The following is a 24,773-nucleotide window of genomic DNA, read 5'->3' as shown; positions in this document are numbered from 1 at the left end:
TGTGGTGTTTGCTAATAGGGACATGAATGTCATAATTGGTTTTTTGCACTATGTGTGGAAAATCAAAATGTTACTAAAACTAACATTGATTTTTGACACATTTTAATAATATATTTTTTTTTTAATTTACTTAGGATATGGAAATTATATTTTAATTTTCTACCTCAAAGCACTAATATTCTTTCAACAAATATTTATTCAGCATTTGCAAATATGGATGAGGCACTGTAGGGGATAACACTAATAATCTGTAACACATATTGAGCACTTTTGATGTAACCGTTCTGTTCAAAAAGCTCTTTACATATATTAACTCTTTACATCCTTATAACAATCCTGTGACATAGGCATTATTAATCTCACGTTACAGATGGTACAACTGGAACACAGAGAGGTTAGATAACTTGCCTGAGGGTGTGCAGCGTAACTAGGATTCCAGTCGTCTGGTTCCAGAGCCTGTGCTCTTAACCATTATACTAAAGTTACAAAGATAAGAGTGTTTCTCTGCTCTCCAGCTAGCTTACATACAGTCTTGTAAAATCAAGTAAAATCTCATGCCACCAAATAGGTAGACAGATGTCTTCTTTTTGGAAAAAATATTCTGCATCTAAACTTTTCTCCATAGTTAGATAATCAGAATTTTAAAAATTCCTTCTGTACCTATGCAACAATAATTATTGAAGAAACTAATTACATTAACAAATATTGGTAAGTCACTTCCCTGAAGTGATGTCCCTTGATAAAAGTGAATCACTGTGGATTTTCTTTATTCAGGAAACACGCTGAATGCATCTCTTATTTCTTAGTATATCTTAATTTTATGATTTCAAAACTAATCTTTAGGGAAAGCTGTTGAATGATTGCATTAGCCATTTCTGTAGATAATTTTTATAAATGTGTTCATTTGCTAACATTTAGTTTCTACATGTCTTCTCAAATTGAATATTACTATTTTAAATAGTAAGTCGAACTTTGAAGCATAAAAATGTATACTTTTCTATACTGAATTATAAAAAGAGGATTTTGGTTAATGGAGTAGGTGTGTCTGTGTGTAAACATTCATGTGTATATATTGTATATGTGCAGATGTTTTTCCTTCAGCGTATAACTGGTAATTCTTAAGAATCAAATTTTAATGATAATTTTAATATGATTTTGATATAAAATCCTATACTGTTTATTACTAAGATCTTCAAATGGAATTTACTAAAATTAATAATCACTTATCACTCCACCTAATTTGAGGTATGATATTTGTGTACCTCTTTTAGAAGAGTAGTATTTCATATCAAAATACATCTTCTATATATAACACATACTCAGTTGCTTGATTTGCTCTCATTGTGGCCGCATTCTGATTTTTCTAGCATGGGGTTGGAGGTGGGTGCCTGATTGGCAGTTTTGTCTTGTAGTCTGGCATGGCCCTGTTCATAATGCTGATTACAGGGGTTGACTTGCTACAGATTGACATAAGCTCAAACTTACATTAATTCCAGAATTCTTTGCATTTTATCTCAATTATATTTTATTAAATATCTATACATATGTACAGAATATGTGCACATACATAATAGAATCATCTTTCAGGGGTCGCACTGGCAAGTCGCACTGACTTGCTTTGTTTTGACCAAAACTTTCGTACTCAGAATTCATTAGTACCACCAAATCAGTGCATTAACATTTGGATTTTAAAAGAAGGATTTGAAGTTATTCTTTCTCTAGTCAAGACAAACCCCTTTATATTTTTCTTTTGTCACCATTTATACCACTTAGACTCTGTTCCTTTATTGTGTTTTGAGTTGAATTCTGTAAGGCTTTGAATCTCTCCCATGGAGATTGCAATAAATTGTTACTGTACATTTGATCGTGAAGCTGCTCACTTTACATTACAAGATGACCCAGCATAGATAATGTAGAATGTTTATGGAAAAACAGAGCTTACGGAATTTTGTCAGGCCTACGAAACACAACTTGCAGTGCAACCTCTGAATTACTTTGCTAAATCTTCTCCGGTGATCTTTTACTCCATCTTTCTCATCATGCTGACTTGTCTCTCCTCTGTCTGTTCAGCAGTGGGAGACATTTAGTGAACGCTCTTCAAGCTCACAAACTCTGACCCAATTTGATTCTAACATTGCACCAGCTGATCCTGTAAGTCAATCACTTAGCTTGCTTGTTTGAAATTAATTTTATTAACCCAAATTTTCATTCATTATGGTTTTTAGCTGATATGCATGATTCAGTGGAGTGCTTAGAGGGAAATGGTGGCAGGCTTTTCAATTTTGTGTGTTTAATGGTGGAAAGAACTTTTTTTTTTTTTACCATTCTTTGTATTTTCTAGTTATTTTAATGAGAGAAATCTATGTTTTTAAAATCTGATACATGTGTCTAAAGGAGCATTTTGTGACAGTTGATTTAGTTGACCTTGTTTTCATTTGCTAATTGAGTGTATGTTTTATTAAACATATACTGCTTATTGCAGTGTAATGACAGTAAATACTATTTTATTTGTATGCTTACACATCATGTAACATGTGCTATGTATGTAAACATGCAGTGTCATCTTTTATTTTAACAGTCCAGATGGTACAGCTTTGACTTAATTAGTATGTTGAGTCCTGTTACAAGAGAATCAAGTTCAGCAAAACAATAGTGCTGTTGGTCAAAGATTCCCATTGTGCAGAGGAGGCTCTGTCTTGTCTTCCTGTGGTTCACTGTGTTGCTTTGAAAATGCTACAAAGTTCACATCCTGATTTAAACAATAAATTCTGTCCCATAGATTGAACTTCATATATGCCCCACCCGTCCCTCAAGTTATTTGAAAACTTCTATACTGTAGCTATTACAGTCTTCTCACTGTTCACTCCTGCCTTTTCTTTTATTTTTCATTTTTTCCTATAAAGAGAAGGACATGCTAATAAGTACCTTTCAAAAAGAAAAGAGGAAGTAAGTAGGAAGGGAAGAAGAGTGTAAAGGAAGGATTTTTAAAAATGAGTTCAGTGAAAAGAATTGGAGAAAGTGACACAAGGCATTCTTTCTAGATGTTTCTGACCAAAGATAGCCAGCATTTATTAATTAAATGTTAAAATAGTCTTGTTATTTAATATGGATTTGGGAGAAGTGGCATTCAAAGATAATAGTACATCTTCAACATTTTAAATTAATGGCTCTTTGGTGTGTTTTATAATTTTAAAGAATTTATATCTGTTTGAAATACAGAGAATGCTGTTATATTGAATTCAGACATAATGTATGGAAGTGTTTTAAGTGTCTATTTTATAATCTATTCATTATTCAGGGGCCAATTAATATGTAGATTATCTGAGCCTTTGGCCTTCTCTTTCCTTACTACTTTGAGGACATTAATCTTTGCTTTTAGTCTCTGAAAAATAGGAGAGAAATAAAAAGGCAGCACTTAACAATTTTTACTGCTTATTAGCAGCAGTAATTAAAGTTTCTTGGGAAGTGACACGTGCTATAAGCTGAAAGAAAGTTTTACTTTAGCTCTGAGTTTCATTTCTCCATATTATTCTTATCTCCTACTTACAGTCAAGTTAATTTTATTTAAAGTACTTAATAAAAGTATTTTACAGGGAAGGATGTAGCAGTAGAGACTCTTTTATTCTCTAACCCTTAAGAGATATTCAGAGTAATAATTCATTGTATTATGATCTTTGTCAGGCCAGAAAAGAACATTAAATATAAAAATCTAGAACTCGGAGGCAAACTAAATTGACTCATGACTGGCAGGAAATGCAGGGAAATAGTTGACTTAATAACAGTGATATTCTTGTAACTTTTTGGAAATAATATCCAAATTTGTGAATTCCAGCTCTAGTGTTTAAATGATATGGCATAATACTTTCTTTTGCTATTTCTAGTATGGCAGGAGGCTCTAGGAAAGAAAGTTTTAAATGGTTAATTGACATTTTAAACTTGAGTTTAGGCCTCTAAATTTGATAAAGTTGGCAGTCTTAAATATTTATAATCTGGTACCTAGAAACATCTCTTTTCTTTTACGCTGGCAAACTATAATCTCACTGTAAACTTTCAATTAGTACAATGCCCTGCTTTCAGTGAGGGTCTGAGTTTCTTAACCTTCATTTAATTCTTACCTGACATATTACCAGTCTACAGAACACAGCCTGTGGCCACATTCCCAAATGATCCTTTGCAAGGTTTATATAAATAAGGATTATAAGTAAGTAAATAAGGTCCATTCAGATTAGAAGAGACTCACATAGGAGAAAAAGAACACTACAGTTCTGATATGAATTTAACATACCTTACAGTGTCAGAAACACTTAATGGAATAATTTTTAAAAGCCAAATTTTGATAAGTAGATATTGCTCAATAAAGTTTGTCTGTGAAGGACTCCAAACTGCTCTGTAGCACTTAGAGACAGCCATCACCCAGGGCAGTGACCTCACATGCAAACTGAGTGGTTAATTATTAGGCTCCCAGAATTGTTATGAAACTGAGTTTCTGATATCTCATTTCCAGCAACCTGATTACTTTTGTTGAACTGCTTATTCTGGTAGAATGTGTTTCCACCAGGAAATTCTAGACTGACGAGAAGTGCAGTGCACTGGTCTCTGCCATGACTTATCTCTGATCTTGAGTGCTGTAGAATGTTTGACTCACTCAGGGTATGACAAGGGAGTTCATCTGATCACTGATTATGCCCAGCCAACTCAGTTGGTTTGCTGGAGCCCCCTTCCAGGTGCCTGTGTTATTCTCTAGGAATACCAAGATGTCAAAAAACAAGTCCAGTCTTAAGTAGACCACAGCTTAATCATTATAAACTGATGGTAATATGCTGACTTTGATAATTATCATATGTAGCCATGAACAAAACTGTGGGCAGAGAACTGTGGGCTAACTCAACCCAGTGTGTTTGGGCAAGTTTTCACAAAAGAGGGTATGTTTGTATGATGAGTTTTGACTGAAACCGTGAATTGGCAGAAGTGGACAAGGACATTGCAAGCAGAAGGTCACGAGCAGCAGCAATTCAGTGCAGTGAGAGTGTAGGGTAGACACGTATGGGGGAGTGATGGGGAGCTGAAGAGTGTGGCTGAAACCTGACTGGGAAGATCTTTGTTTCCTAGACCAAGGATCTGAACTTAACTGGGAGCTAACAAGAAGTACCATGATAAGATGGGGGCGCCAAAGAGGTAGCTGGGGAAGATCGTTCAGGCAACAATGTGAAGGACTGCTGGGATCAAGAGAGAGTGAACAAACACATGAAAGAATACTCAACATCATTAATCATTAGAGAAATGCAAATCAAAACTACAATGAGATATCATCTCACACCAGTCAGAATGGCCATCATCAAAAAATCTAGAAACAATAAATGCTGGAGAGGATGTGGAGAAAAGGGAACACTCTTGCACTGCCAATGGGAATGTGAATTGGTACAGCCACTATGGAGAACAGTATGGAGGTTCCTTAAAAAACTACAAATAGAACTACCATACGACCTAGCAATCCCACTACTGGGCATATACCCTGAGAAAACCATAATTCAAAAAGAGTCATGTACCAAAATGTTCACTGCAGCTCTATTTACAATAGCCCGGAGATGGAAACAACCTAAGTGTCCATCATCGGATGAATGGATAAGGAAGATGTGGCACATATATACAATGGAATATTACTCAGCCATAAAAAGAAATGAAATTGAGCTATTTGTAATGAGGTGGATAGACCTAGAGTCTGTCATACAGAGTGAAGTAAGTCAGAAAGAGAAAGACACATACCGTATGCTAACACATATATATGGAATTTAAGGGGAAAAAATGTCATGAAGAACCTAGGGGTAAGACAGGAATAAAGACACAGACCTACTAGAGAATGGACTTGAGGACACGGGGAGGGGGAAGGGTAAGCTGGGACGAAGTGAGAGAGTGGCATGGACATATATACACTACCAAACGTAAAATAGATAGCTAGTGGGAAGCAGCCGCATAGCACAGGGAGATCAGCTCGGTGCTTTGTGACCACCTAGAGGGGTGGGATAGGGAGTGTGGGAGGGAGGGAGACGCAAGAGGGAGGAGATCTGGGGATATGTGTATATGTATAGCTGGTTCACTTTGTTATAAAGGAGAAACTAACACACCATTGTAAAGCAATTGTACTCCAATAAAGATGTAAAAAAAAAAAAAGAGAGTGAGATGATGAGCACCTGAACTAAGTGGCACAGGAATAGCAAGTAGACAGGACTGGTTTCAGACAGACAGGATAGTAAGATTTAAGCCAAGTAGAAAATGTAGATATTTGAGCACAATAGAATATTCAATAAAGTACGAAGATGTATAAAATCAAGTACCTCAATATATAATACAAATGTGCCATGAGTGTTTAGGAATGGGTTTCCTAAAGGTTTTGGGTGATTTGAATAGTTAGAAGAAAGTGAGCAGAGCTTGTGAGTCAGTCTCTTTACTTTTTTCTCTGTTTTTAAATATGGGGATGCTAATTTGGAGCAGAGAAAGTGTTACTTTGGCATCTTGTGCTCAGGACCCAGAGACTTACAGGCAGTTATGGTTCTTCATCTGGGTGTTGAAATGCTTAAAGTCAAAGCTCGCTCTTCTGCTGCACGTCACAGTCACAGACCGAGCTTCTGATCACTAGTCTGAGGTTGGGCCTGGTCATCTGTGTTAAAGCTCTTCCAGGAATTGCCTTGTCCTACTAGTAGCAGGATCCACTGGATTAAAGCTGTTGCAGGCTCATAGCAACAATTAGTTATATGACTAAAGTATGCAATAGGAAATTGATTTGCTGGTACAGAAACTTATGCAAATTATTTAGAGAATGAATAGAACATTCATGATTTTCTTTTTGGGGGGTCATTATTGTGACTTCCCTTTATTGTACTGGAAATATATGAAAAGGCTACTTAATATATCTGTTACAAATTTTATAAATATGACTCTATGTACATATACACAGAATATATATTAGATCAATATTATGAGTTAAAGCATCTAATAAGTTTTTCTTGCTTGTTTTTTCTTAGTGTGCTTTGGGTTTGGAATAAGCATGAATCTATCATGCTTTCTCCTTTAATCTTGCCTTAGAATGTTAAAATCTGATTCTCAGCAGTTATTTCTGCTATTAAAATTGTAAGTTAAGAAAATAGTAGTTATTCTTAAAGGCATGTTTTTCATAACCATAAACATAACAAACAACATCTTGAGTGTATTGTTAATAATTTCCTGAGTATGACTCATTCTTATGTGAGAAATCTAAACTTTTATCCATCTATTATGTTTTATAACTGTAACTTTAGAGTTGTAGGGGAAGTGTTAGTTCAGGTTTATTAAATAGTACATAACCCTGTCCAGAATCTCACTGGCGTAGGGACAGGAAATTACTGTAAATGGATTTATCTGTATAATTGCAGTAAAGAATTCATTTGTTATAAATGGGTTGAATTTAGAGATTATGCGAATAAGCCAAGGCGACCTGTCAGACAGGAGATGGTATGCTAGAACTTGCAGAGGTGTGGTGTTAATACTGTCGCCAAAACAGCGTCCAACTTAAATTGAAAGGTCATTATCCTTCACATTAAATGATAAATTTAAACTCATTACTAGTTATTTGAAATTTAAGGATCTCAAGTTCAGTCTTGAGCAGCAGCACATACAAAATATGAGCTGACTCCTAGTAGAAGGGGCTGAACTCCTGTAGGCATGTTTTTTAGCTGGTCTGTTGCTGTTAAGCCAAATGCTTGATCCCGTTCTAGTTCCTCCCCTGCGCGTCTCAGCTCCCAGGGCCAGGCCTCCCTGGCTACCCAGATGCACCTTTCTCTCTTCCTTCCCTTTTGGAGAGGCTGCCATACATTGCCTTATACTCTTTTCAGAAGTTTATTCTGTCAGTTCCTTTACTCCTCTAACTAGACTTGCCACTCATGCCTTATGTTGAGAATTATCAGATGTAATATAGTCATGAAAAAGTTTAAGGAAAGTATTAATGTTACAGTAGGAGTGTTACTTATCATAACTCTTAAAAAAATGGGTTCCTTTTGTGGAAGTTTTATGCATGAATTTTAAACAGTTCTGTAGAACTAATCTATAGAATATATGTATCATGCCTACTGTTACAATATGACAGGCATCTCATTAACTTTGTTTTATATATGAAAAAGAAAAGTGTCAAATTTTTTGAGCAGTTTAGTGAAAATGAATTCAATCTTTTACTTAGTCTTTGGGTTCTCATAAAATAGTTCCTTTTAACCTCAAAGGTTCAGATTTGTATAACTTCATCAGATCATTTCACACTTTGCCTTTGAATATTGTCTTGAATTGTATTTTTATAAGATCAGTTTTCTTCTCAAATCTTTAATCACTCAAAGTTAAAATGTACTTTTTATAAAACAAATCAGAATATTAGGCGTATACAGAAAACTTGATTTTTTTAAAATATAATTCTGGAACTTTTATTTAAAAAATTAATTTTCATGCTTGCCTTAGTGTGAATGAGGAACTCTGTCCACTGGTTTTTGAAGTGTTTTTAATTTTGGTTATTTCAGGGTACCTGCTTGGCATTTTTAATACAAATTCTGTATTTCCTCCCATTTGTCTGTAGGATACTGCTATTGTTCATCCAGTTCCCATTCGTATGACTCCAAGCAAAATCCACATGCAGGAAATGGAACTTAAAAGGACTGGCAGTGGTAAGGAAGCTGTTGCTGGGTTGTGTCTTAGTTTAGGAGGTTATATTTTAGATTAGCATCAAACCAAAATACACAGGTAATCATTCTGAGTTCAGGTTTCTTTTGTTAATTGCTTATTTTTTTAACATAGTACTTTTTCTGCAATTATATTTGTACTGTGTGTATGTGCTTGTATATTTTTTAAAATTTATATTACAGTTTTAAAAGCAAATTACTGAATTTAATTTATAAAGTTTTTAAATAAGGACGTTTGGAAAACGTGACTTTTCTGATACCCTGTGGGTTTTTATGATCATTCTTGTGAATTTACATTTAAAGTATGTTCAAATTTTAACCGAAGAGGTATATGTTAAAGTGAATCTTGACTTTGAAATAGTATATTTTGCTTTAACTCTTGAAGTTTCTCCTCATTTTAGATTAAATGTTTTAGTTAGGGTCTCTCACAGATAGATTTGTTTTCTATGTAAGTCAACAACATAAATTACTTATTTTACAGTCATTTGTGTGGTGTTTTATTTAACTAATTGCCCTACAGGGATACAATTAACAAAGTATGAACATGCAGATTGACTTTTTCATTATAAAGTATCTTCTGTTGTGGCAAAAACAAAATTCTGTATAAACAGGTTTATGTTTGTCCTATTAAATATTATTTTGTCTTACATTTCATGGATTTACTTGCTACTTCTTTGGAGTATTGAAACAAAGTCTTGTACTCTGAGGTTTATGAATTTATTAATTCAGATACCTATATCTTGTATTTTTACCTATTAATTCTCTCCTAGATCATACTAATCCCACTAGCCCATTACTTGTGAAAACATCTGACCTTTCAGAAGAAAATAAGATAAATTCATCAGTGAAATTTGCTTCTGGAAATACTGTAGGTAAGTGAAAGATAGAATTACATCTTCCATTTGAGGTTTATTAAGTCTGGACTTAGAGTCTGAATAATTCAAATATATAACCATTTAATATTATCTTCACTGGATAATGCAGAGAATAGTCAGTCCTTTTAAACACCCTACCCTCTGTATGAATAAATGGTTGCCCATTGCCACTAAACCTTCTTCAAGGCAGGCCTCCTGTTTGCCATCCCTCTCAACTAGCCAGATTTTGTACATTGGCTCTTTCCCACTAGCTCCTTTCTTTCTGTCTCACAAGAAATTGTGCATATATTCATTCATTCAGCCAATGTTAATGGAATACTATGTGCCAGGCTCTGTTCTAGACACTGGGGATTCAGCAGTAAACAAAACAAAACAAAAAAATCTTTGCCCTTTTGGAGTTTACATTCTGTAGGGAAGGTAACAGAAAAAAAGGACTCATATCTTAGGAGATAATTAACACCCTGGATAAAAATTAAGTTGTGAAAGGGGAGAGGTAGTGACATTTTAAATAAGATGATCAAAGAAGGCCTTACAAAAGATGACATTTGAGTTAAAACTTGAAGGAGACGAGGAATTGGGCTATGTGAATATCTGAAGGAAGGATGTTTAAGGCACAAGGAACAGCCAATATGAAGCCCTGGTTTAGGGAAGATGCCTTATTTACTGGGAACAGCAAGCAAACGCCCGAAATAGAACTAGTTAGTAAATTTGGCAGGTAGAGGTAGCAAGTGGGAGAATAGTAACTGGGGAGCAGTGTAAGACTGACTTGTACTGAGTAAGATGAAAAGCCATTTAGAAGGGTTTTGAATGGAGAAGTGACATAATCTGACCTTCCTTTTTTAGCAGGATTATTCTGGCTGCTGTATTGGGAATAGGCCAGAAGAAGGCAAGAGTTCAAACAGGGAAAGACCATTTTAGGAAACAGTTATAACAATACAGGCAAGAGAAGATGATGGCTTGGCCTAGGGTGGTAGCAGTAGAAGTGCTGAGAAGTGGTCAAATTCTGGTTAGATTTTGGTAGGAAAAGACCACAGGATTTGCTTGAATGTCAAGGGGTGGGGGTGGGCGGTCATGGGTGGTTCAAGGGATCTTAGCAACTGGGAATTGACAGAGTCTGTGGTAGGAGAAGGTTTGTGTGGGGGGTGGGGGAGTCGGAGTTCAGGTTTGGACATGATAAGTTTGAGATGCCTATTAGAACATCCAAATGGAAATTCGTTAATTTTAGCATCCTTCTTGTACCAATTAAGTAAACTTCTCAGTGATTTGACAAGAAAAAGGAAAGGGATACATTTTGAAATGAAACTAAACCAAATAACCAGTCCCTTCAATGTATCACTCTTGAAAGGTATGAGTAGTATTTCTGCAAATTATCCCTAGAGTTTCTATTTTAAAACTTCTTTACTGCTTCACAACTCTTAGTCTCTTCTGGGATTCTCTTCTCCTTCATAAGACTTTGAGGAAATTGAAAATGATATGACCTCAGGTGAAAAATTGGTACCCTCTGGTTAATTTCATAAATTTTATTATTGTCTAAGCACATTTTATTCCCTTGTCAAATTTTTAAAAATTTTACATTAACAGTTTTTAAGTTAGCTTTTTTACTTAAGATATTTCTAATTTATTCTTTAAAAATGAATTTTTCATTACAAAAATTATTCACACTTGTAGAAATGTAATAAATAAAAATATGAAAATTACTTGTAATCTCACTATTCTACGAGTGACGTGATTAGCATTCCTTGTCAACCTTAATCCTCATTCTGGGCATGTTATATTCTTATGTGAAATGAAACTGTAATACATGTACTGTTTCCTGTCCTCCTTCCATGTAACTTATTTTGAATATTTCTCTGTTATTAAATAATAACGTTTTTAGATTGTAACTTGTTCACTGTGCATAGTATTGTGTTGTGTAAATAGTCCATGATTTATTTGATTTATATCTAATTTTTTACAGTTAGTAATACTATGATGAAATGTTAACGTGTTAGCCAATCTTTGAATATCTCTGACTTGAAACAATAATTCAGTTATATAAATGATTATTATTAAATAGCATATATCCCATTTATCAGCAGATGGTTACAGTAGTTCAGACTCTTTTACTTCGGATCCAGAACAGATTGGGAACAATGTAACTCGTCAAAGGTTAGTGTTTCTGTCAATAAAAAGCATAATTAAAATATCTTGTTAATGTTTTAATATTTAAAATTATTTAAAACCAAGTATAAGTTATTTTTCTCTATTCTTCAGTTCTGCACTTCTCTAAAGGCTGTTAGGTTACCTACTGATTTATGTAAAAGGGAAATGATTTTGATTCTTTCCAACTTTAATAGGAAAACAAAAGGAACCGTTATGTCTTCATGGTATTCTGTGGAAGGTTTAAAATGAGCTGATAATTTCTTGGCAGTAGTGGTTGAATACAGTCCTTTTTGTAGCTCATCACTGAGAGTCTATTTAAGTAAGAAATGTGCAGATTTCCTTTCATAGCCTTATGGGCAAGTACCAAAAGAATTCAGTGTTTTAAAATGTCATCTGGAAGCACAGCCCAGTGTTGGACTACCTACCCACCCTGAAGATCTGCATTATACATAACGTCTCAGGCACAAACAAAAAAAGGTGTGGGGTAGGGTGAGGGTAGCAAGGGCTCTGTCTACAAGGGCTTCACCGTCCACTCAGAACTGTGCACAGGACAGAAGCATCTTTCTCCCCCGCTTTTCACGCATTGTAAGAGCCTTTTGCCACACTCCCGGAGGATATATGGAGAGAGTGGTAATACAGAATCTCTGAAGAGCTCACACAGTCAAAAGGCTGCCTTTTCATATATCTTAGAGTTCTCAGCCAGTTTGGATTTTAGTCTACTTTTTATTCCTATTAGTGAGGATCAGATTGCTAAAGTCCACGAGACTCTTTTCTGAATACATAGACGACTTTGGTGGCCAGTAAGTGAATCTCGAGAGAGGGTTGAGCATGAGGATAAATAATCACCTCTAAAATGAGAGGGCCTGTGGTAACACAGAACGGGCATCTCATACAGTGGAGCTACATTCTACCTCAGCTTACCAAACTTGAAATAAGTTGAAAGCTAACCGTATCTGAAAGTAGAGTTTCTCTTTTTTGAAAATAGCTTTTCAGACTAATATTATCTTTAAATGAATGGAAAAACATTACACTAGGTTAGAAGTCTACCTTGAATTCATGTTAATAGCTAACTTTCTTTCTAAATTTTTTGAAATTTTGTTGAATGTATAATTATACTTTATAAATAAGATTCTTTGCTATATTAAATAACTACTTGTGAGTGCGCATCATAAACAGCACTGTTTGTTTGTTGTAATACTCGTCTGTCCTCTGGAGAAAATGTCTCACCAGTAAGATCCTTTGCTGCTTAGCTGAGTTTGAATGCTTAAGAAGAAAAAAGAAAAGCTCCAATGTCAGTAGCATGACCAATTGTAACGGGGCGAATTTTGCAGGTCTCATTCAGGAATGTCGCCTGATAACACTGCACCACCACCTCCCCCTCCAAGGCCTCAGCCCTCTCATTCTAGATCGTCGTCTTTAGATATGAATCGGACCTTTTCAGTCACCACAGGTAGGGGTTAGAGAACCATAATATATATTAAATACATTAAATATATTAAGCTAAAGATACACAATATTTTCTCTTATTTTTTGATACTTATATAAAGAAAAACTTTGAATTGAAAAAGTATCAAATGAGAGGGAATTTTTTTTTCTTAATGACTACCTAAATTGAGTTCAAATGATAACGATGGGAACCTGAGAGATGCCACAAGAGATTTTAAAAGAATGATGTGGAGATATCAAGGAGGTAAAGAAGAGTCATAACTTACTCAAAGGTTTCAGTTTTTATATGACCGATCGTATTGTTATCACGCTGGTGGAAATAGAAAAGTTAGGACGGAGGGTGATGATGTTCTGTTTTTGATATTATGCGTTTGGAATGATGAGAAAAAAGAGAAATAATCAACAGGCCAATTGGACTTGTGGATTAGGGAAGAGTGATGTATTATTTGAGAATCATTTACGTAGAATTAATAGACTGAAGTGTTAAATGAGAGAAAATTTGGAAGTCTTCATATTTGATAGCTAAAGAGCAATCAGAAATATGGGAAGAAAACCAAGAATGTATAGTGTTATGGAAATAGGGAGGAGCAAGACAAGAGTGCCTCATGCAGCAGAGCAAGAGAGATGAGGTCTGAGAAGAGGCCATGAGGCCTGACCACATCTAGACAGCTTTACAAGTTATATGTGGCTTCCAGTACCATATGTTGGTATTGGAAATCTTTTATCATTTGATCGCATTCATTCAGCCTGTCTGTTCTATTAGCAAAGTAATTATATATTTACAAAAAGACTTGTGTGTTCATACAGGACAGCAACAGGCTGGAGTTGTTGCCCAACCTCCTGCAGTGCCTCCAAGACCACAGCCCTCACAGGTAATTCTCCTAGGTATTCACTACTAAGCATCAGTTATTATAGTCCCCTTAGTCAACTTGTCTGTTAGGTCTTTGATTCTATTCTAGAATTATTCTGAAGATCAGGAATTACATAATTGTCATTCTTAATGTGCATTTATTAATAATTCAGGGAAGGGGACTTCCCTGGTGACGCAGTGGTTAAGAATCCACCTGCCAATGCAGGGGACACAGGTTCAAGCCCCGGTCCAGGAAGATCCCACATGCCGCGGAGCACCTAAGCCCGTGCGCCACAACTACTGAAGCCCGTGCGCCTAGAGCCTGTGCTCCACAACACGAGAAGCCACCGCAATGAGGAGCCCGCGCACCACAATGAAGAGTAGCCCCTGCTCACTGCAACTAGAGAAAGCCCGAGCGTAGCAGCAAAGACACAACGCAGCCAAAAATAAATAAATACATTTATTAAAAAAATAGTAATAATTCAGGGAAGCTAGGTCTTATTTTAGAAGATAAGGATTCCAATAATGATTTATTTTTTGAAAGAAGCTCAGAAGTGAACCAAATGATAATGTCTTGACAAAGGAGGGTTTAGAGGAAAGAGCAATGGACTGGGAGATATGAGGTGTCCATGTTATGTCCTGGATCTAACAGTGACTCAGAGTAACCTCCCTGCATCTCCCTGGATTTGTTACTGTGTCAGTGAAGGAAGTGTTAGATGACTTCTGCAACCCCCCTGCCAGGTCGAAGTTGTTTGCATCTGCATAAAACTGTTATGTTCCAAGATAGATTCTGCAATATAGCTTAGTTTCATGTGACTGACTGGCTACCTTTTACATGAATGAGTTCGGTTGATTTTTCTGAGTTAGATTCTTATAATGAAGTTGCTTATTTGCAGTAAAAAATATGGTTTCCTAATCATCAAATACACTGAAATTTGAATATTCCAGTATTTATTTTATCTAAAGTGCCAACAAAAATGCTTTTACTGTGTTAAGCTGTGAAACCCAGTGAGTTGGTCTCTTCACTCCAGAACCAGTCTAGTGCAAAAGACAGAACTGTAAACAACAATTATAATAAAAGTGCTGCAGTAGACATATTTATAAAATACTTTGGCACAGCTTTTCTAGCTGGTAAAGTCAGGAATCACATTGAAAAGGTCTAAGTAAAATGAAGTAAGTTAGACTTAAGCAGAGACTTGAAAGATAAAATGGTATTTCTTGGGGAGAGGGCATTACAACCAGAAGGAATGGCATAGAGAGGTGTAAGGTAAGCCTGGCATATTCTTCAAGGAAAAACCATTGAGTTCAGTACAACTAGAGTCATGGGAAAGGAAATTAAAGAGGTGGGAAAGGGGCAGAGCATCTCCTATATCATACTAAGAAGGTGGAATTTTTCTTATAGGATGTAGAGAATTTTTAAAGGGACTTTTTAAAGAGACTTCAGATTTATTCCTGTAGCATCCTGTACTTACTTCCCTTGTCATAAAACTCCTCACACGGTATTTTAAACCCTTGTTTATTTATCTCTTGTCCTGCACTAGGCTTTATTAGGGGATGGGCCTTACTTGTTTATTCACTATTATATCTATCCATAGTGCTTGGCCAAAAGTAGATACTCAATAAATTTATTTTTCGATTGAAGACTTTAGAAGATTTGATCTGGCAAAGGAGTGGAGGACAAATTGAAGAAACGTGCACTGGAGTGTCAGAGAGTAGCTAGAGCACGGGTTTTCACACTTTAAAAATAACAATCTTTGGGCTTCCCTGGTGGTGCAGTGGTTGAGAGTCCTCCTGCCGATGCAGGGGATGCGGGTTCGTGCCCCGGTCTGGGAAGATCCCACATGCCGTGGAGCGGCTGGGCCCGTGAGCCATGGCCACTGAGCCTGTGCGTCCAGAACCTGTGCTCCACCACGGGAGAGGCCACAACAGTGAGAGGCCCACGTACCGCAAAAAAAAAAAAAATTTTTTTAGAAACAAATGAAACATTTAAAAAAAATAGCTTTTTTAAAGAATGAACAATTATGCAGTAGCCCAATTAAGAAAAAAATAGATGCATGGGGAGAATCAGAGATTAGGGCCAGAACTTCCCCTCTCCTGTGATGCCCTTTCTTTGCAATAAGAATTTTGTAGAAGTATCTTTTTTATTGGAGGTTTGTCATCTTAATTTTTTTAGTGTCTTAGCATTTCACTTAAGGTTTTTTAGAGCTAAATGTTACTGTACCTCACCTCCCTGAATTTTCAGCTAGTAAAAAGAGCATCCTTATAAATAAATTTTCAGAGAAAAAGAAGGCTACTCTCTGACACTGATAACACCAATAAAATGTCTGTTCCTCTATATCCTAAACCCTCATATAGGCTGCTGGTCCCGTCGTGCATCGCCCGGTGGATGCCGATGGCCTAATAACTCACACTAGTACCTCACCTCAGCAGATACCAGAACAACCAAATTTTGCAGATTTCAGCCAATTTGAAGTATTTGCTGCATCAAATGTAAATGAAGAACAAGATGATGAAACCGAGAAACATCCAGAGGTCTTGCCGGTCAGTTTTCAAGGGCTTATCTAATTTTCTGCTGGGAATCTTCTCATATCATGCTCAGAGGAACCCCTAAAAGAGCAAATAATAGAAGGGACATCAGCGAGTAAAATATCTGCTGCTGCTTCTTTTAGAGGATTTATATTCCCTAGGTCAGTGCTTCTCAATTTCTTATTGGCCTCAGATACCTGCTGGTTGCATAAAATGCTTAATAAGAATCAAAATCTGGGTGAGGGGTAGCTGTCACATGAAAAGACACAAACACAACCATCTGGTCTTGGCTAAAACACTGTTCTGGGAGTTGTACCTTAATGCTAAACATCTCGTGTGATTTGGTGAACATTTCTGTATAATAAGAGGCTATGGTTACCATAGCTACACTCAGTTTGTATGAGACTAAGTCACTTTATGGGGGGTTGCATCTTACTGCTAAGCATTTGATTGTGTGATTTGGTGGAGATTGTATGAGAGGAAGTCACATTAGTTAGACTTAACAGACTACAGGATGTTGAAATTTAATCTTTGCAGACAGTGTTCTGGGAGACTCTTTCGTTCTAGCAGCAAGAACTTCTCTAGGGATCCCTGTCTTCGCTAAGTGTAAATGTGGAGTTGGAGGGAACAGGGGAATTCTGAAGTCCATTCTGATTGTTTCAGTTTATACTGATCTTCTGTTAACACATCCAAAAATCTGATTGTTTGACTGGCGTAATTTAGACAAAGTGTTCTTATAGGTCTGATCCATGGAAAGTTTTCTACTAGCCACTTCTTCAATCCTGCAACTTTCTGCCTGGCCTGGGGCTACTAGGGAAATGGGCTGCACCTCCAGGAAGGCAGGGTGGGCCTAAGGGGAGTGCAGGTGTGTACAGGGTACTGGTACTTACTCGCCTGGAATGGACGCTTCCCCTCCCCCAACCAAAGAACTTCCCAGACAGTGCTGCACCCTCAGCTGCCCCCCACCCCCTCAGAGATTTATTACCTCTCCTCTCTGCCCTTTAGTAGTAGAGAATGATCATTTTATAAGGTATTCTCAAATTCCCCCTCATCTTCATCTCACGTTTCTTATTGTTAGAATGGATATTTTATAAACATTTAACTCTCTGATTTGTTACATGTATATTTATTCATATATGTATATTACTTATATATAATTTGTGATAATAATATATTCATCTCTAGGTTGAAAAAGCTTCTGATCCTGCAAGTTCTCTTCGAGTTGCCAAAACAGATAGTAAAATTGAAGAAAAGACAGCTGCTAGCGCTCCCGCCAATGTGGTATACAGAAGTCTTTTTAAATATTGATCATTTTATGCATATGAAAAGTTATATGAGATAATTTGAAAATCTTAGAAATAAAGTTCGAGATGATCTAACTCATTCCATTGCCTTTAACTGTAATATGCCTAGTCCATCTCAGAACACAGTCCACCTAGAGATAGAGATGATAGCCTATCATTTGTATTAATGCATGCCACAGGTTCTCAAATCTTATGTGGTTATTACAGTCTTTCAAACATATAAAGTAGAACTTCCTTATTTGTCATATTCAGTTTCTCTTATTGCAGTTATGAGTATAATAGGGAAAAATTATCAACCCTTTAAGGTTAATGTTATACTCTGTGCTGTTTTTATTTAACTGTCTTAGGAATGATTTTTTTTCCCAAAAATTTATTATGAAAAGTTTTAAACATACAGAAAGGTTGAAAGAATTTTACATTGTACATTAGTAAACCCACACCTTGATTATACCATTAGTATTTACTATACTTTTTCTTTCAGTTTTATTGAGATGTAATTGACACACAACACTGTATAAGTTTAAGGAGTACAGCATAAAGATGTGACTTACTTACGTCATGAAATGACTGTCACAATATGTTTAGTGAATGTTCTTCATTTCATATAAATACAAAATTAAAGAAATAGGAAATATATGTTTTTCCTTGTGTTAATATACTTGCTTTATATCTCCATCCTTCTCTCTAACTATATCAATCCTTCTTATCTGTTGCTTGCATTTCAAAGTAAATTACAGATATCAGGACACTTCCCCTTGAGAAAAAAATTTTGGTAACTTTTTTTTGTCATCATTAAGACATTCCCAGTAGTCATGAAAACAGTGAGTGTTTCTGAAAGTGCTTAAATTCCACTTTCTGGACACTTTAATTTTTACTACATTTAGTAGTTCTGTGATTTTCTTAATAGTGAATTTTATTTTTGTCAGTTAATGGCAATAAATTAAAAATAGCACTTAACCAAAGAGATGGCATTTGACTCTTGTTTTTATTTATTAACAGGTCAAATCAGGTTATGGTAAATATCAGAATACCATATTTGATTCTGCTGAGGACACATTCACAGTTACCAATAAAATGTCCACTCATTTTCAAAAATTATAATTATTGTGCATCTTAGTGATGGATTTTTAGAGAATTGCCTAGTTTTCCACTTCTTTATAAATTGTTTTATTCATTAAGATAATATATCTTAGGATTTTTGAGTAGGAAAGCCTATGGAGATAATGGATGCATATTTCTGGAGACTCCCTTTTATAGTTATTGAACAGGTATATATCGAGTGTATCATATTTATGTTAAAACTGAATATGATAGCTTTGAGTCACAGAATTCGGGCCTCAAGGAGCTTATTATGTCACCCTATAAAAAAATTTGTCTAGTAAGTACATTTACAATTGTAGTGTCACTAGGAACGTTCTTTCCCATTGCAATTTAAGTCAGTTGTTGCCACAAATATATAAATTGTTTCAAAGTAGGACAGGTGACTCTTAATTTTTGGAGAATGAATGGCTTAACAAAACCATATGATGTTGGCAAAGTGCTAACTAACCGTGAATGTCTTCAAGAAATTATGAATGGAATTCATAATTATCATTATGATGATATAAGCATAATCATTATGAATGGAATTCTTGTCTCCTAGAGCAAAGGCACAACACCTCTTGCTCCACCACCTAAACCTGTTCGAAGGAGATTAAAATCAGAAGATGAATTAAGGCCAGAAGTTGATGAACATACACAAAAGACAGGTGTCCTAGCTGCTGTTCTTGCATCACAACCTTCTATTCCTAGGTAATCAAAGCCATTCCTAAACACATGTAACTACTAGAAACAAAAAGCACAGCAATTAAAAATATCAAACTGAAAGGAATTATGGTCAGACTAGTCCTGTAGGTGAGCATAGGCTTTCGCTGCTCCTCTTTGAGAGTTTTCTCATTTTTGAGCGGGTAGAATATTCTTCCCACTTTTTTCCCTTCTATTATTAAGTTCAATTCCAATTCCACTTTTACACTCTATTGCAAATCCTGGAGCAGACTTTAAAAATTATAGTGCACAGGGACTTCTGTGCTGGCGCAGTGGTTAAGAATGCGCCTGCCAACGCGGGGGACACGAGTTCAATCCCTGGTCTGGGAAGATCCCACATGCCGCGGAGCAACTAACCCCGTGCGCCACAACTACTGAGCCTTTGCTCTAGAGCCCGCGAGCCACAACTACTGAAGCCTGCGTACGTAGAGCCCGTGGTCCGCAATAGGGGAAGCCACTGCACTGAGAAGCCCATGCACCACAACGAAGTGTAGCCCCCGCTCACTGCAAGCAGAGAAAGCCCAGGCACAGCAACGAAGACCCAACACAGCCAAAAATAAAATATAATAAAAATTTTTTTTTAAAATCTTAACCTTTAAAAAAAATTACAGTGCACAGTAACACTGATGTTTTAACTATGGTAGTTCTAGACCAGGAATTGGCAGACAAGGGCTCATGGGCCAAAGTCAGCCCATGGCCTGTTTTTGTAAGGCCCGTGAGCTAAGAATGGGCTTTTACATTTTTGTAAAAAAGAAGAGAAAAAGAAAAGATACAAAAAAAAGAAGAACATTCAGCACAAATGGTATGGCCTGCAAAGCTTAAAATACTTAACTGTCTGACCATTTACAGAAAAAGTTTGCTGATGCTTGCTCTAGACTGACTTAAACTCAGGTGATTGTACAGAATAATCATTAAAACAACAACTACAATAATTAAGTCTCTGAAGCTTAGATACTTTTGGTGGAGCATTAAAACTGAGCAAGTGAGGTTGAGCTATGCTAACAAGGCAAAGATGCTTCCTCTGCGTTCTGGGTTTAGAGATCAGGGAAGAATGGAGAGAATTTAAAGATAAAAAATGAAGGTAATTTTTTTTATCTTCTCAGGTCTGTTGGAAAAGATAAGAAAGCTATTCAGGCGTCAATTAGACGCAATAAGGAAACCAACACAGTTTTGGCCAGATTGAATAGTGAATTGCAGCAACAATTAAAGGTAATGTAGTTTCTGAATCTTTATTTGGGAAGTTCCATGGACTCAGAGCCTCTTAGTGTTGAACTGGAACTTGGAGGAGATCCAGCAATTCTTACGCTAGTATGAAACTTTACACGTAGCAAGAGAAGTGTAGATCTGAAGTGTTTTATATGCCTTTGAGTCCTTTAATAGTAAAAAGAATTTCCTGTACTCAATTCTGGTATGATTGCCTTATCCTACATGTACATAAGGCATCATATTCCTAAAATGTTTAACTTTCATAATGAGACCCAAGAGCAGAAATGTTGTGACCTCGGATACCTCCACTATCACATGTGTGGCTCTCTATACTCTAATTCTAAAATGATTTGAGTATTGTTAATTTACCCTTTTATCAAAGACAACTCAGATTCTATTAAAATGACTTAAACAGGTCTAAAGATGAGGGATGGGGGCAATTTAGATCATCTCTAAAGTAGAAAAGACAAGCCTTAAATAGAAATGGTGCTTAGTGCCAGTGTGTACTCCTGTCATCTGTACTTGAGAGGAATGAGTTTGTTTTTCTTACTTACTACTAACCATGATTTCTTTGAATCCCTACAAAAAAAGCTAACAGCCAGAATCATTTATGACTCATCAACATTATTAAGCATTCATGTCTTATAAACCAGTGGTTCTCAAACCTTAATGTATATACGCTTAATTAGGGGTCATGTTAAAATGAAAATTTTGATTTATATCAGGTATGGAGTGGGACCTGAGAATTCTACGATTTCTAATAAGCTTCCAGGTGATGAAGATGCTGCTGGACTGTTGGCTCCACTTTGAGTAGCAAGGTTGTAAACCACAAAGATGAGGAAAGAGTCCATTGAAATGTAAAATGAATACAGAGTTATTGAGTCCCATAACATTCTTTTCATATTCCTTATCTAGCCTTTATCACATTGTCCATATCTATGGCACATTTGTCTCTCTGTCCTAGTAAAACTGAACTTGTTGAGGGTAAACCATAATCATTTCTGTTTAGGGTGACCATATAATGTTCAAACCAAGGTACATTTTTTTTTTTTTTTCTGGCTGCATCGGTCTTAGTTGCAGCACACGGAATCTTTTGTAGCAGCGTGCGGGTACTTCGCTTTTTTGTGGTGCACAGACTTCTCTAGTTGTAGCGTGTGAGCTCCAGAACGCATGGGCTCTGTAGTTGTGGCACGTGGGCTCTCTAGTTGCGGCACACGGGCTTAATTGCCCCGCAGCATGTGGGATCTTAGTTTCCCAACCAGGGATCGAACCGGTGTCCCCTGCACTGCAAGACGGAGTCTTAACCACTGGACCACCAGGGAAGTCCCCAAACCAAGGTACTTTTGAGAGAAAAGAGAGAGATGTGTTAATAGGCCAGGACATCAGAGATAAACTGAGACTGTCCTAGATAGATTTGTAACTATCTTGTCTCTGTCCCCAAAACCTCGCACATGTTAGGCATTTGATAAATGTATGTTAAAGGAATAATATTCTTGTATAACTCTCTGATCAAAGAAGATATTCATAGCTGTTCTGTGATTATGAATTTGGTCCATTGTAAAGGAAGAATGTAAAACTCATGACAAGCTTGCTAATACCATACCTCGAAGATGAAAGTTTTATTAATGCATGTTTTTCTGAAGAACTAAGGAAAATCATAGCAACATGTATATAGGAGCTATTTTAAAAATCACTTTTCTCATTATCTCTGAGGACAGAAAATAGGAAGTATGGTACCAAATAGGAAGAGGTCATCCTGGTTAAAACACTATACTATTAGTATGATAGAGAAAAAGGAAAAAGGAAAATGGATGAATTAGAAGTTGTGGGCTATCTGAAAAGTCTGCTCAAAATCAACAGTAATTAGAAATTCTGATTACAAAATACATTTATTCATTGTGAAACTGAAACTCAAAAGGTGGTTCAGGAGTTGTTATGACCAGATGTAATCACCAGGGGAAAGAATCTGTGTTAACTGATTCATCTACGGTTAACTACAGGGGGTAGGGGTTATGCAAAATTCATGCATCAGTAACTATCATTTGCAAATACTGGCTTTTCTGATAATGAAACAAAAAACATTTTATTACCCTGACTTAAGAAATGAAGATTTAATTAAGATCACATTTTAACATTACATACATATAAAGAAACTACATTTCTAAAGTAAAGTATCCTTTTAAAATATGAAGTTGTCCTTCCTCTTCTTAACAAATTTAAATTGTTTTACTGAATGCAGAGCTGTTGTTAGATGTGCCTTCATTTTTATACATGTTGAAACGTAACTTGGCTTTGCATCTTTTTCAGGATGTTCTTGAGGAGAGAATTTCCCTGGAAGTTCAACTGGAACAGCTTCGACCATTCTCTCACCTATAAGCCAATTGCCGTTAACTGTGAACATACCCATTTTTAAGCGGTTTTGGGTTCAAAGCCAATTTGGAGACCCAAACGTTCAGCTCACTGCTTAATTCAACATTAAATTTTATGATTCTGTTTCGCCCTATGTGTTCACCACTGTATTTAAGTACCTTTTATTTTTTAATTGCAACAATAAAAGGGTCAGGATGACTTCGTGGAGGGTATGTTCTGTTTGTTGGCACAGCCCACCCTTGTTGCTCTGTAGCATTAGGAGTACATCCATAACATTGGTCCATTATACTTATGTGGCCAGAACCGCTCACTGCTTGGATTTACAGAACGGGCTTCTCATTTACACCTCGAGCACAGACTCAGAAATATTTACAAAAGGAGACAAAATTAAATAAACTGTCAGTTTGTCTTTAGGTTTAGTACTTAACGTAAAGAATCCAAAAATCTTTAAAATGCATTTCCTATTTAATTTTTGATTTGAAAGAACTATATGGTATAAGGCATTCGTTAACCATAAGCTCTGCCATAATTAACAGTCTTCAAGAGTCACATGGTACTTTCAGACTTTTCCACATCAACCTGGGGGGCAGATTTTGTTTTCCTTATGAAAATTTGATCAGTTTCACCTGTGACCTAAACTTGCTTGTGTGTGAGATTTTAATTCCACAGCAGTCATGTAAACTTACAAATTAACTGTGAAGACAGGCCTTTTTAAATTGTCCCCTAGAAGCAAAGGGAAAGTGTTGACACCACAAACAACGTAAGTACTGTCCACTTGCAAACATCACCACTTTTTGCATGATTTATGTACTTAACTCTCAATTAGAAGCTTATGCTCATCAGCCTCTACAAGTTTTTTCAAGTAAAATGTTTTAAAATTTCTGAGGACCTTAATTATTCACAGAATAAATGGAAATTCCTTAAGATTTCTGGTTTATCTTGAGCTATCTTGTTACTCATTCTTTTGCCGTAGAGAGAGGTTTTTCCTGTTAACAAAGGGTTTCTGAAGTTTGTCCTATTCAGGATAATGTAGCGTCTCAGGATTTGTTTTGTATTAGATGATATTTTCATTTTGATCACATTTGTAAGTTTGCATTTATTGCTGACTAACAGCAGATATTCCTTTAACGTTTTCTTCTGTGTGTGGCATCATAGATGTTAAGCTGCATGGATATATCATAAAAGAATCAAAAGTGTGATTTTTACACTAATAAAAACAGTATTTTAACTTTTGTACATTTTTTAACAAGAATTTAAATTTTAAGAATTAAAAATTCTGTATTTTGTTGAAAGAAGAAAATGTTTAAAATAGCCTAGTTCACAATCCTAGACTGTACTAGTAAATTTCATTTCCTTAAAGGAGAATTTGAAGCAAAAAGGAGACTGACAACCAAAAGCTTCCTATATTAATACAACTTTATCTACCATTATTAAGTAAAAATATTTTTACTACTGCATATATCAGCTAAAGTTTCAAAGTGGCTAACAGGTTATAGCTTCAGTTTATTAAATAATTAAATGAAGGCTTTAAACGCCCAGAAAACTACTCAATACCTAT

General features: G+C 36.0%; 1 protein-coding gene across 7 annotated transcripts in view; it reads left to right on the top strand.

The window, feature by feature from the left end:
- Window positions 1–23,413, top strand: part of REPS1 (RALBP1 associated Eps domain containing 1) — a 72,358-nt gene extending 48,945 nt beyond the window's left edge. For 2 of the 7 annotated variants that reach the window (XM_060283587.2, XM_030853333.3), the window contains exons 10-20: window positions 2,071–2,151; window positions 8,591–8,678; window positions 9,464–9,565; window positions 11,644–11,716; window positions 13,042–13,160; window positions 13,964–14,028; window positions 16,362–16,547; window positions 17,718–17,813; window positions 19,479–19,627; window positions 20,743–20,848; window positions 23,153–23,413. In XM_060283587.2, coding sequence (XP_060139570.1) covers window positions 2,071–2,151; window positions 8,591–8,678; window positions 9,464–9,565; window positions 11,644–11,716; window positions 13,042–13,160; window positions 13,964–14,028; window positions 16,362–16,547; window positions 17,718–17,813; window positions 19,479–19,627; window positions 20,743–20,848; window positions 23,153–23,221 — 1,134 coding nt within the window. In that variant the 3' untranslated portion in view covers window positions 23,222–23,413. The remainder of the gene's footprint in view (window positions 1–2,070; window positions 2,152–8,590; window positions 8,679–9,463; window positions 9,566–11,643; window positions 11,717–13,041; window positions 13,161–13,963; window positions 14,029–16,361; window positions 16,548–17,717; window positions 17,814–19,478; window positions 19,628–20,742; window positions 20,849–23,152) is intronic. The other 5 variants (XM_060283586.2, XM_030853335.3, XM_060283588.2 and 2 more) reach the window with 5 other exon arrangements.
- The last annotated feature ends 1,360 nt before the right edge of the window (window positions 23,414–24,773 follow it).

Source organism: Globicephala melas, chromosome 14 (assembly GCF_963455315.2).
Source record: "Globicephala melas chromosome 14, mGloMel1.2, whole genome shotgun sequence".
NCBI classification, from domain to species: Eukaryota; Metazoa; Chordata; class Mammalia; order Artiodactyla; family Delphinidae; genus Globicephala; species Globicephala melas.
This window is presented reverse-complemented; position numbering and strand designations above follow the sequence as displayed.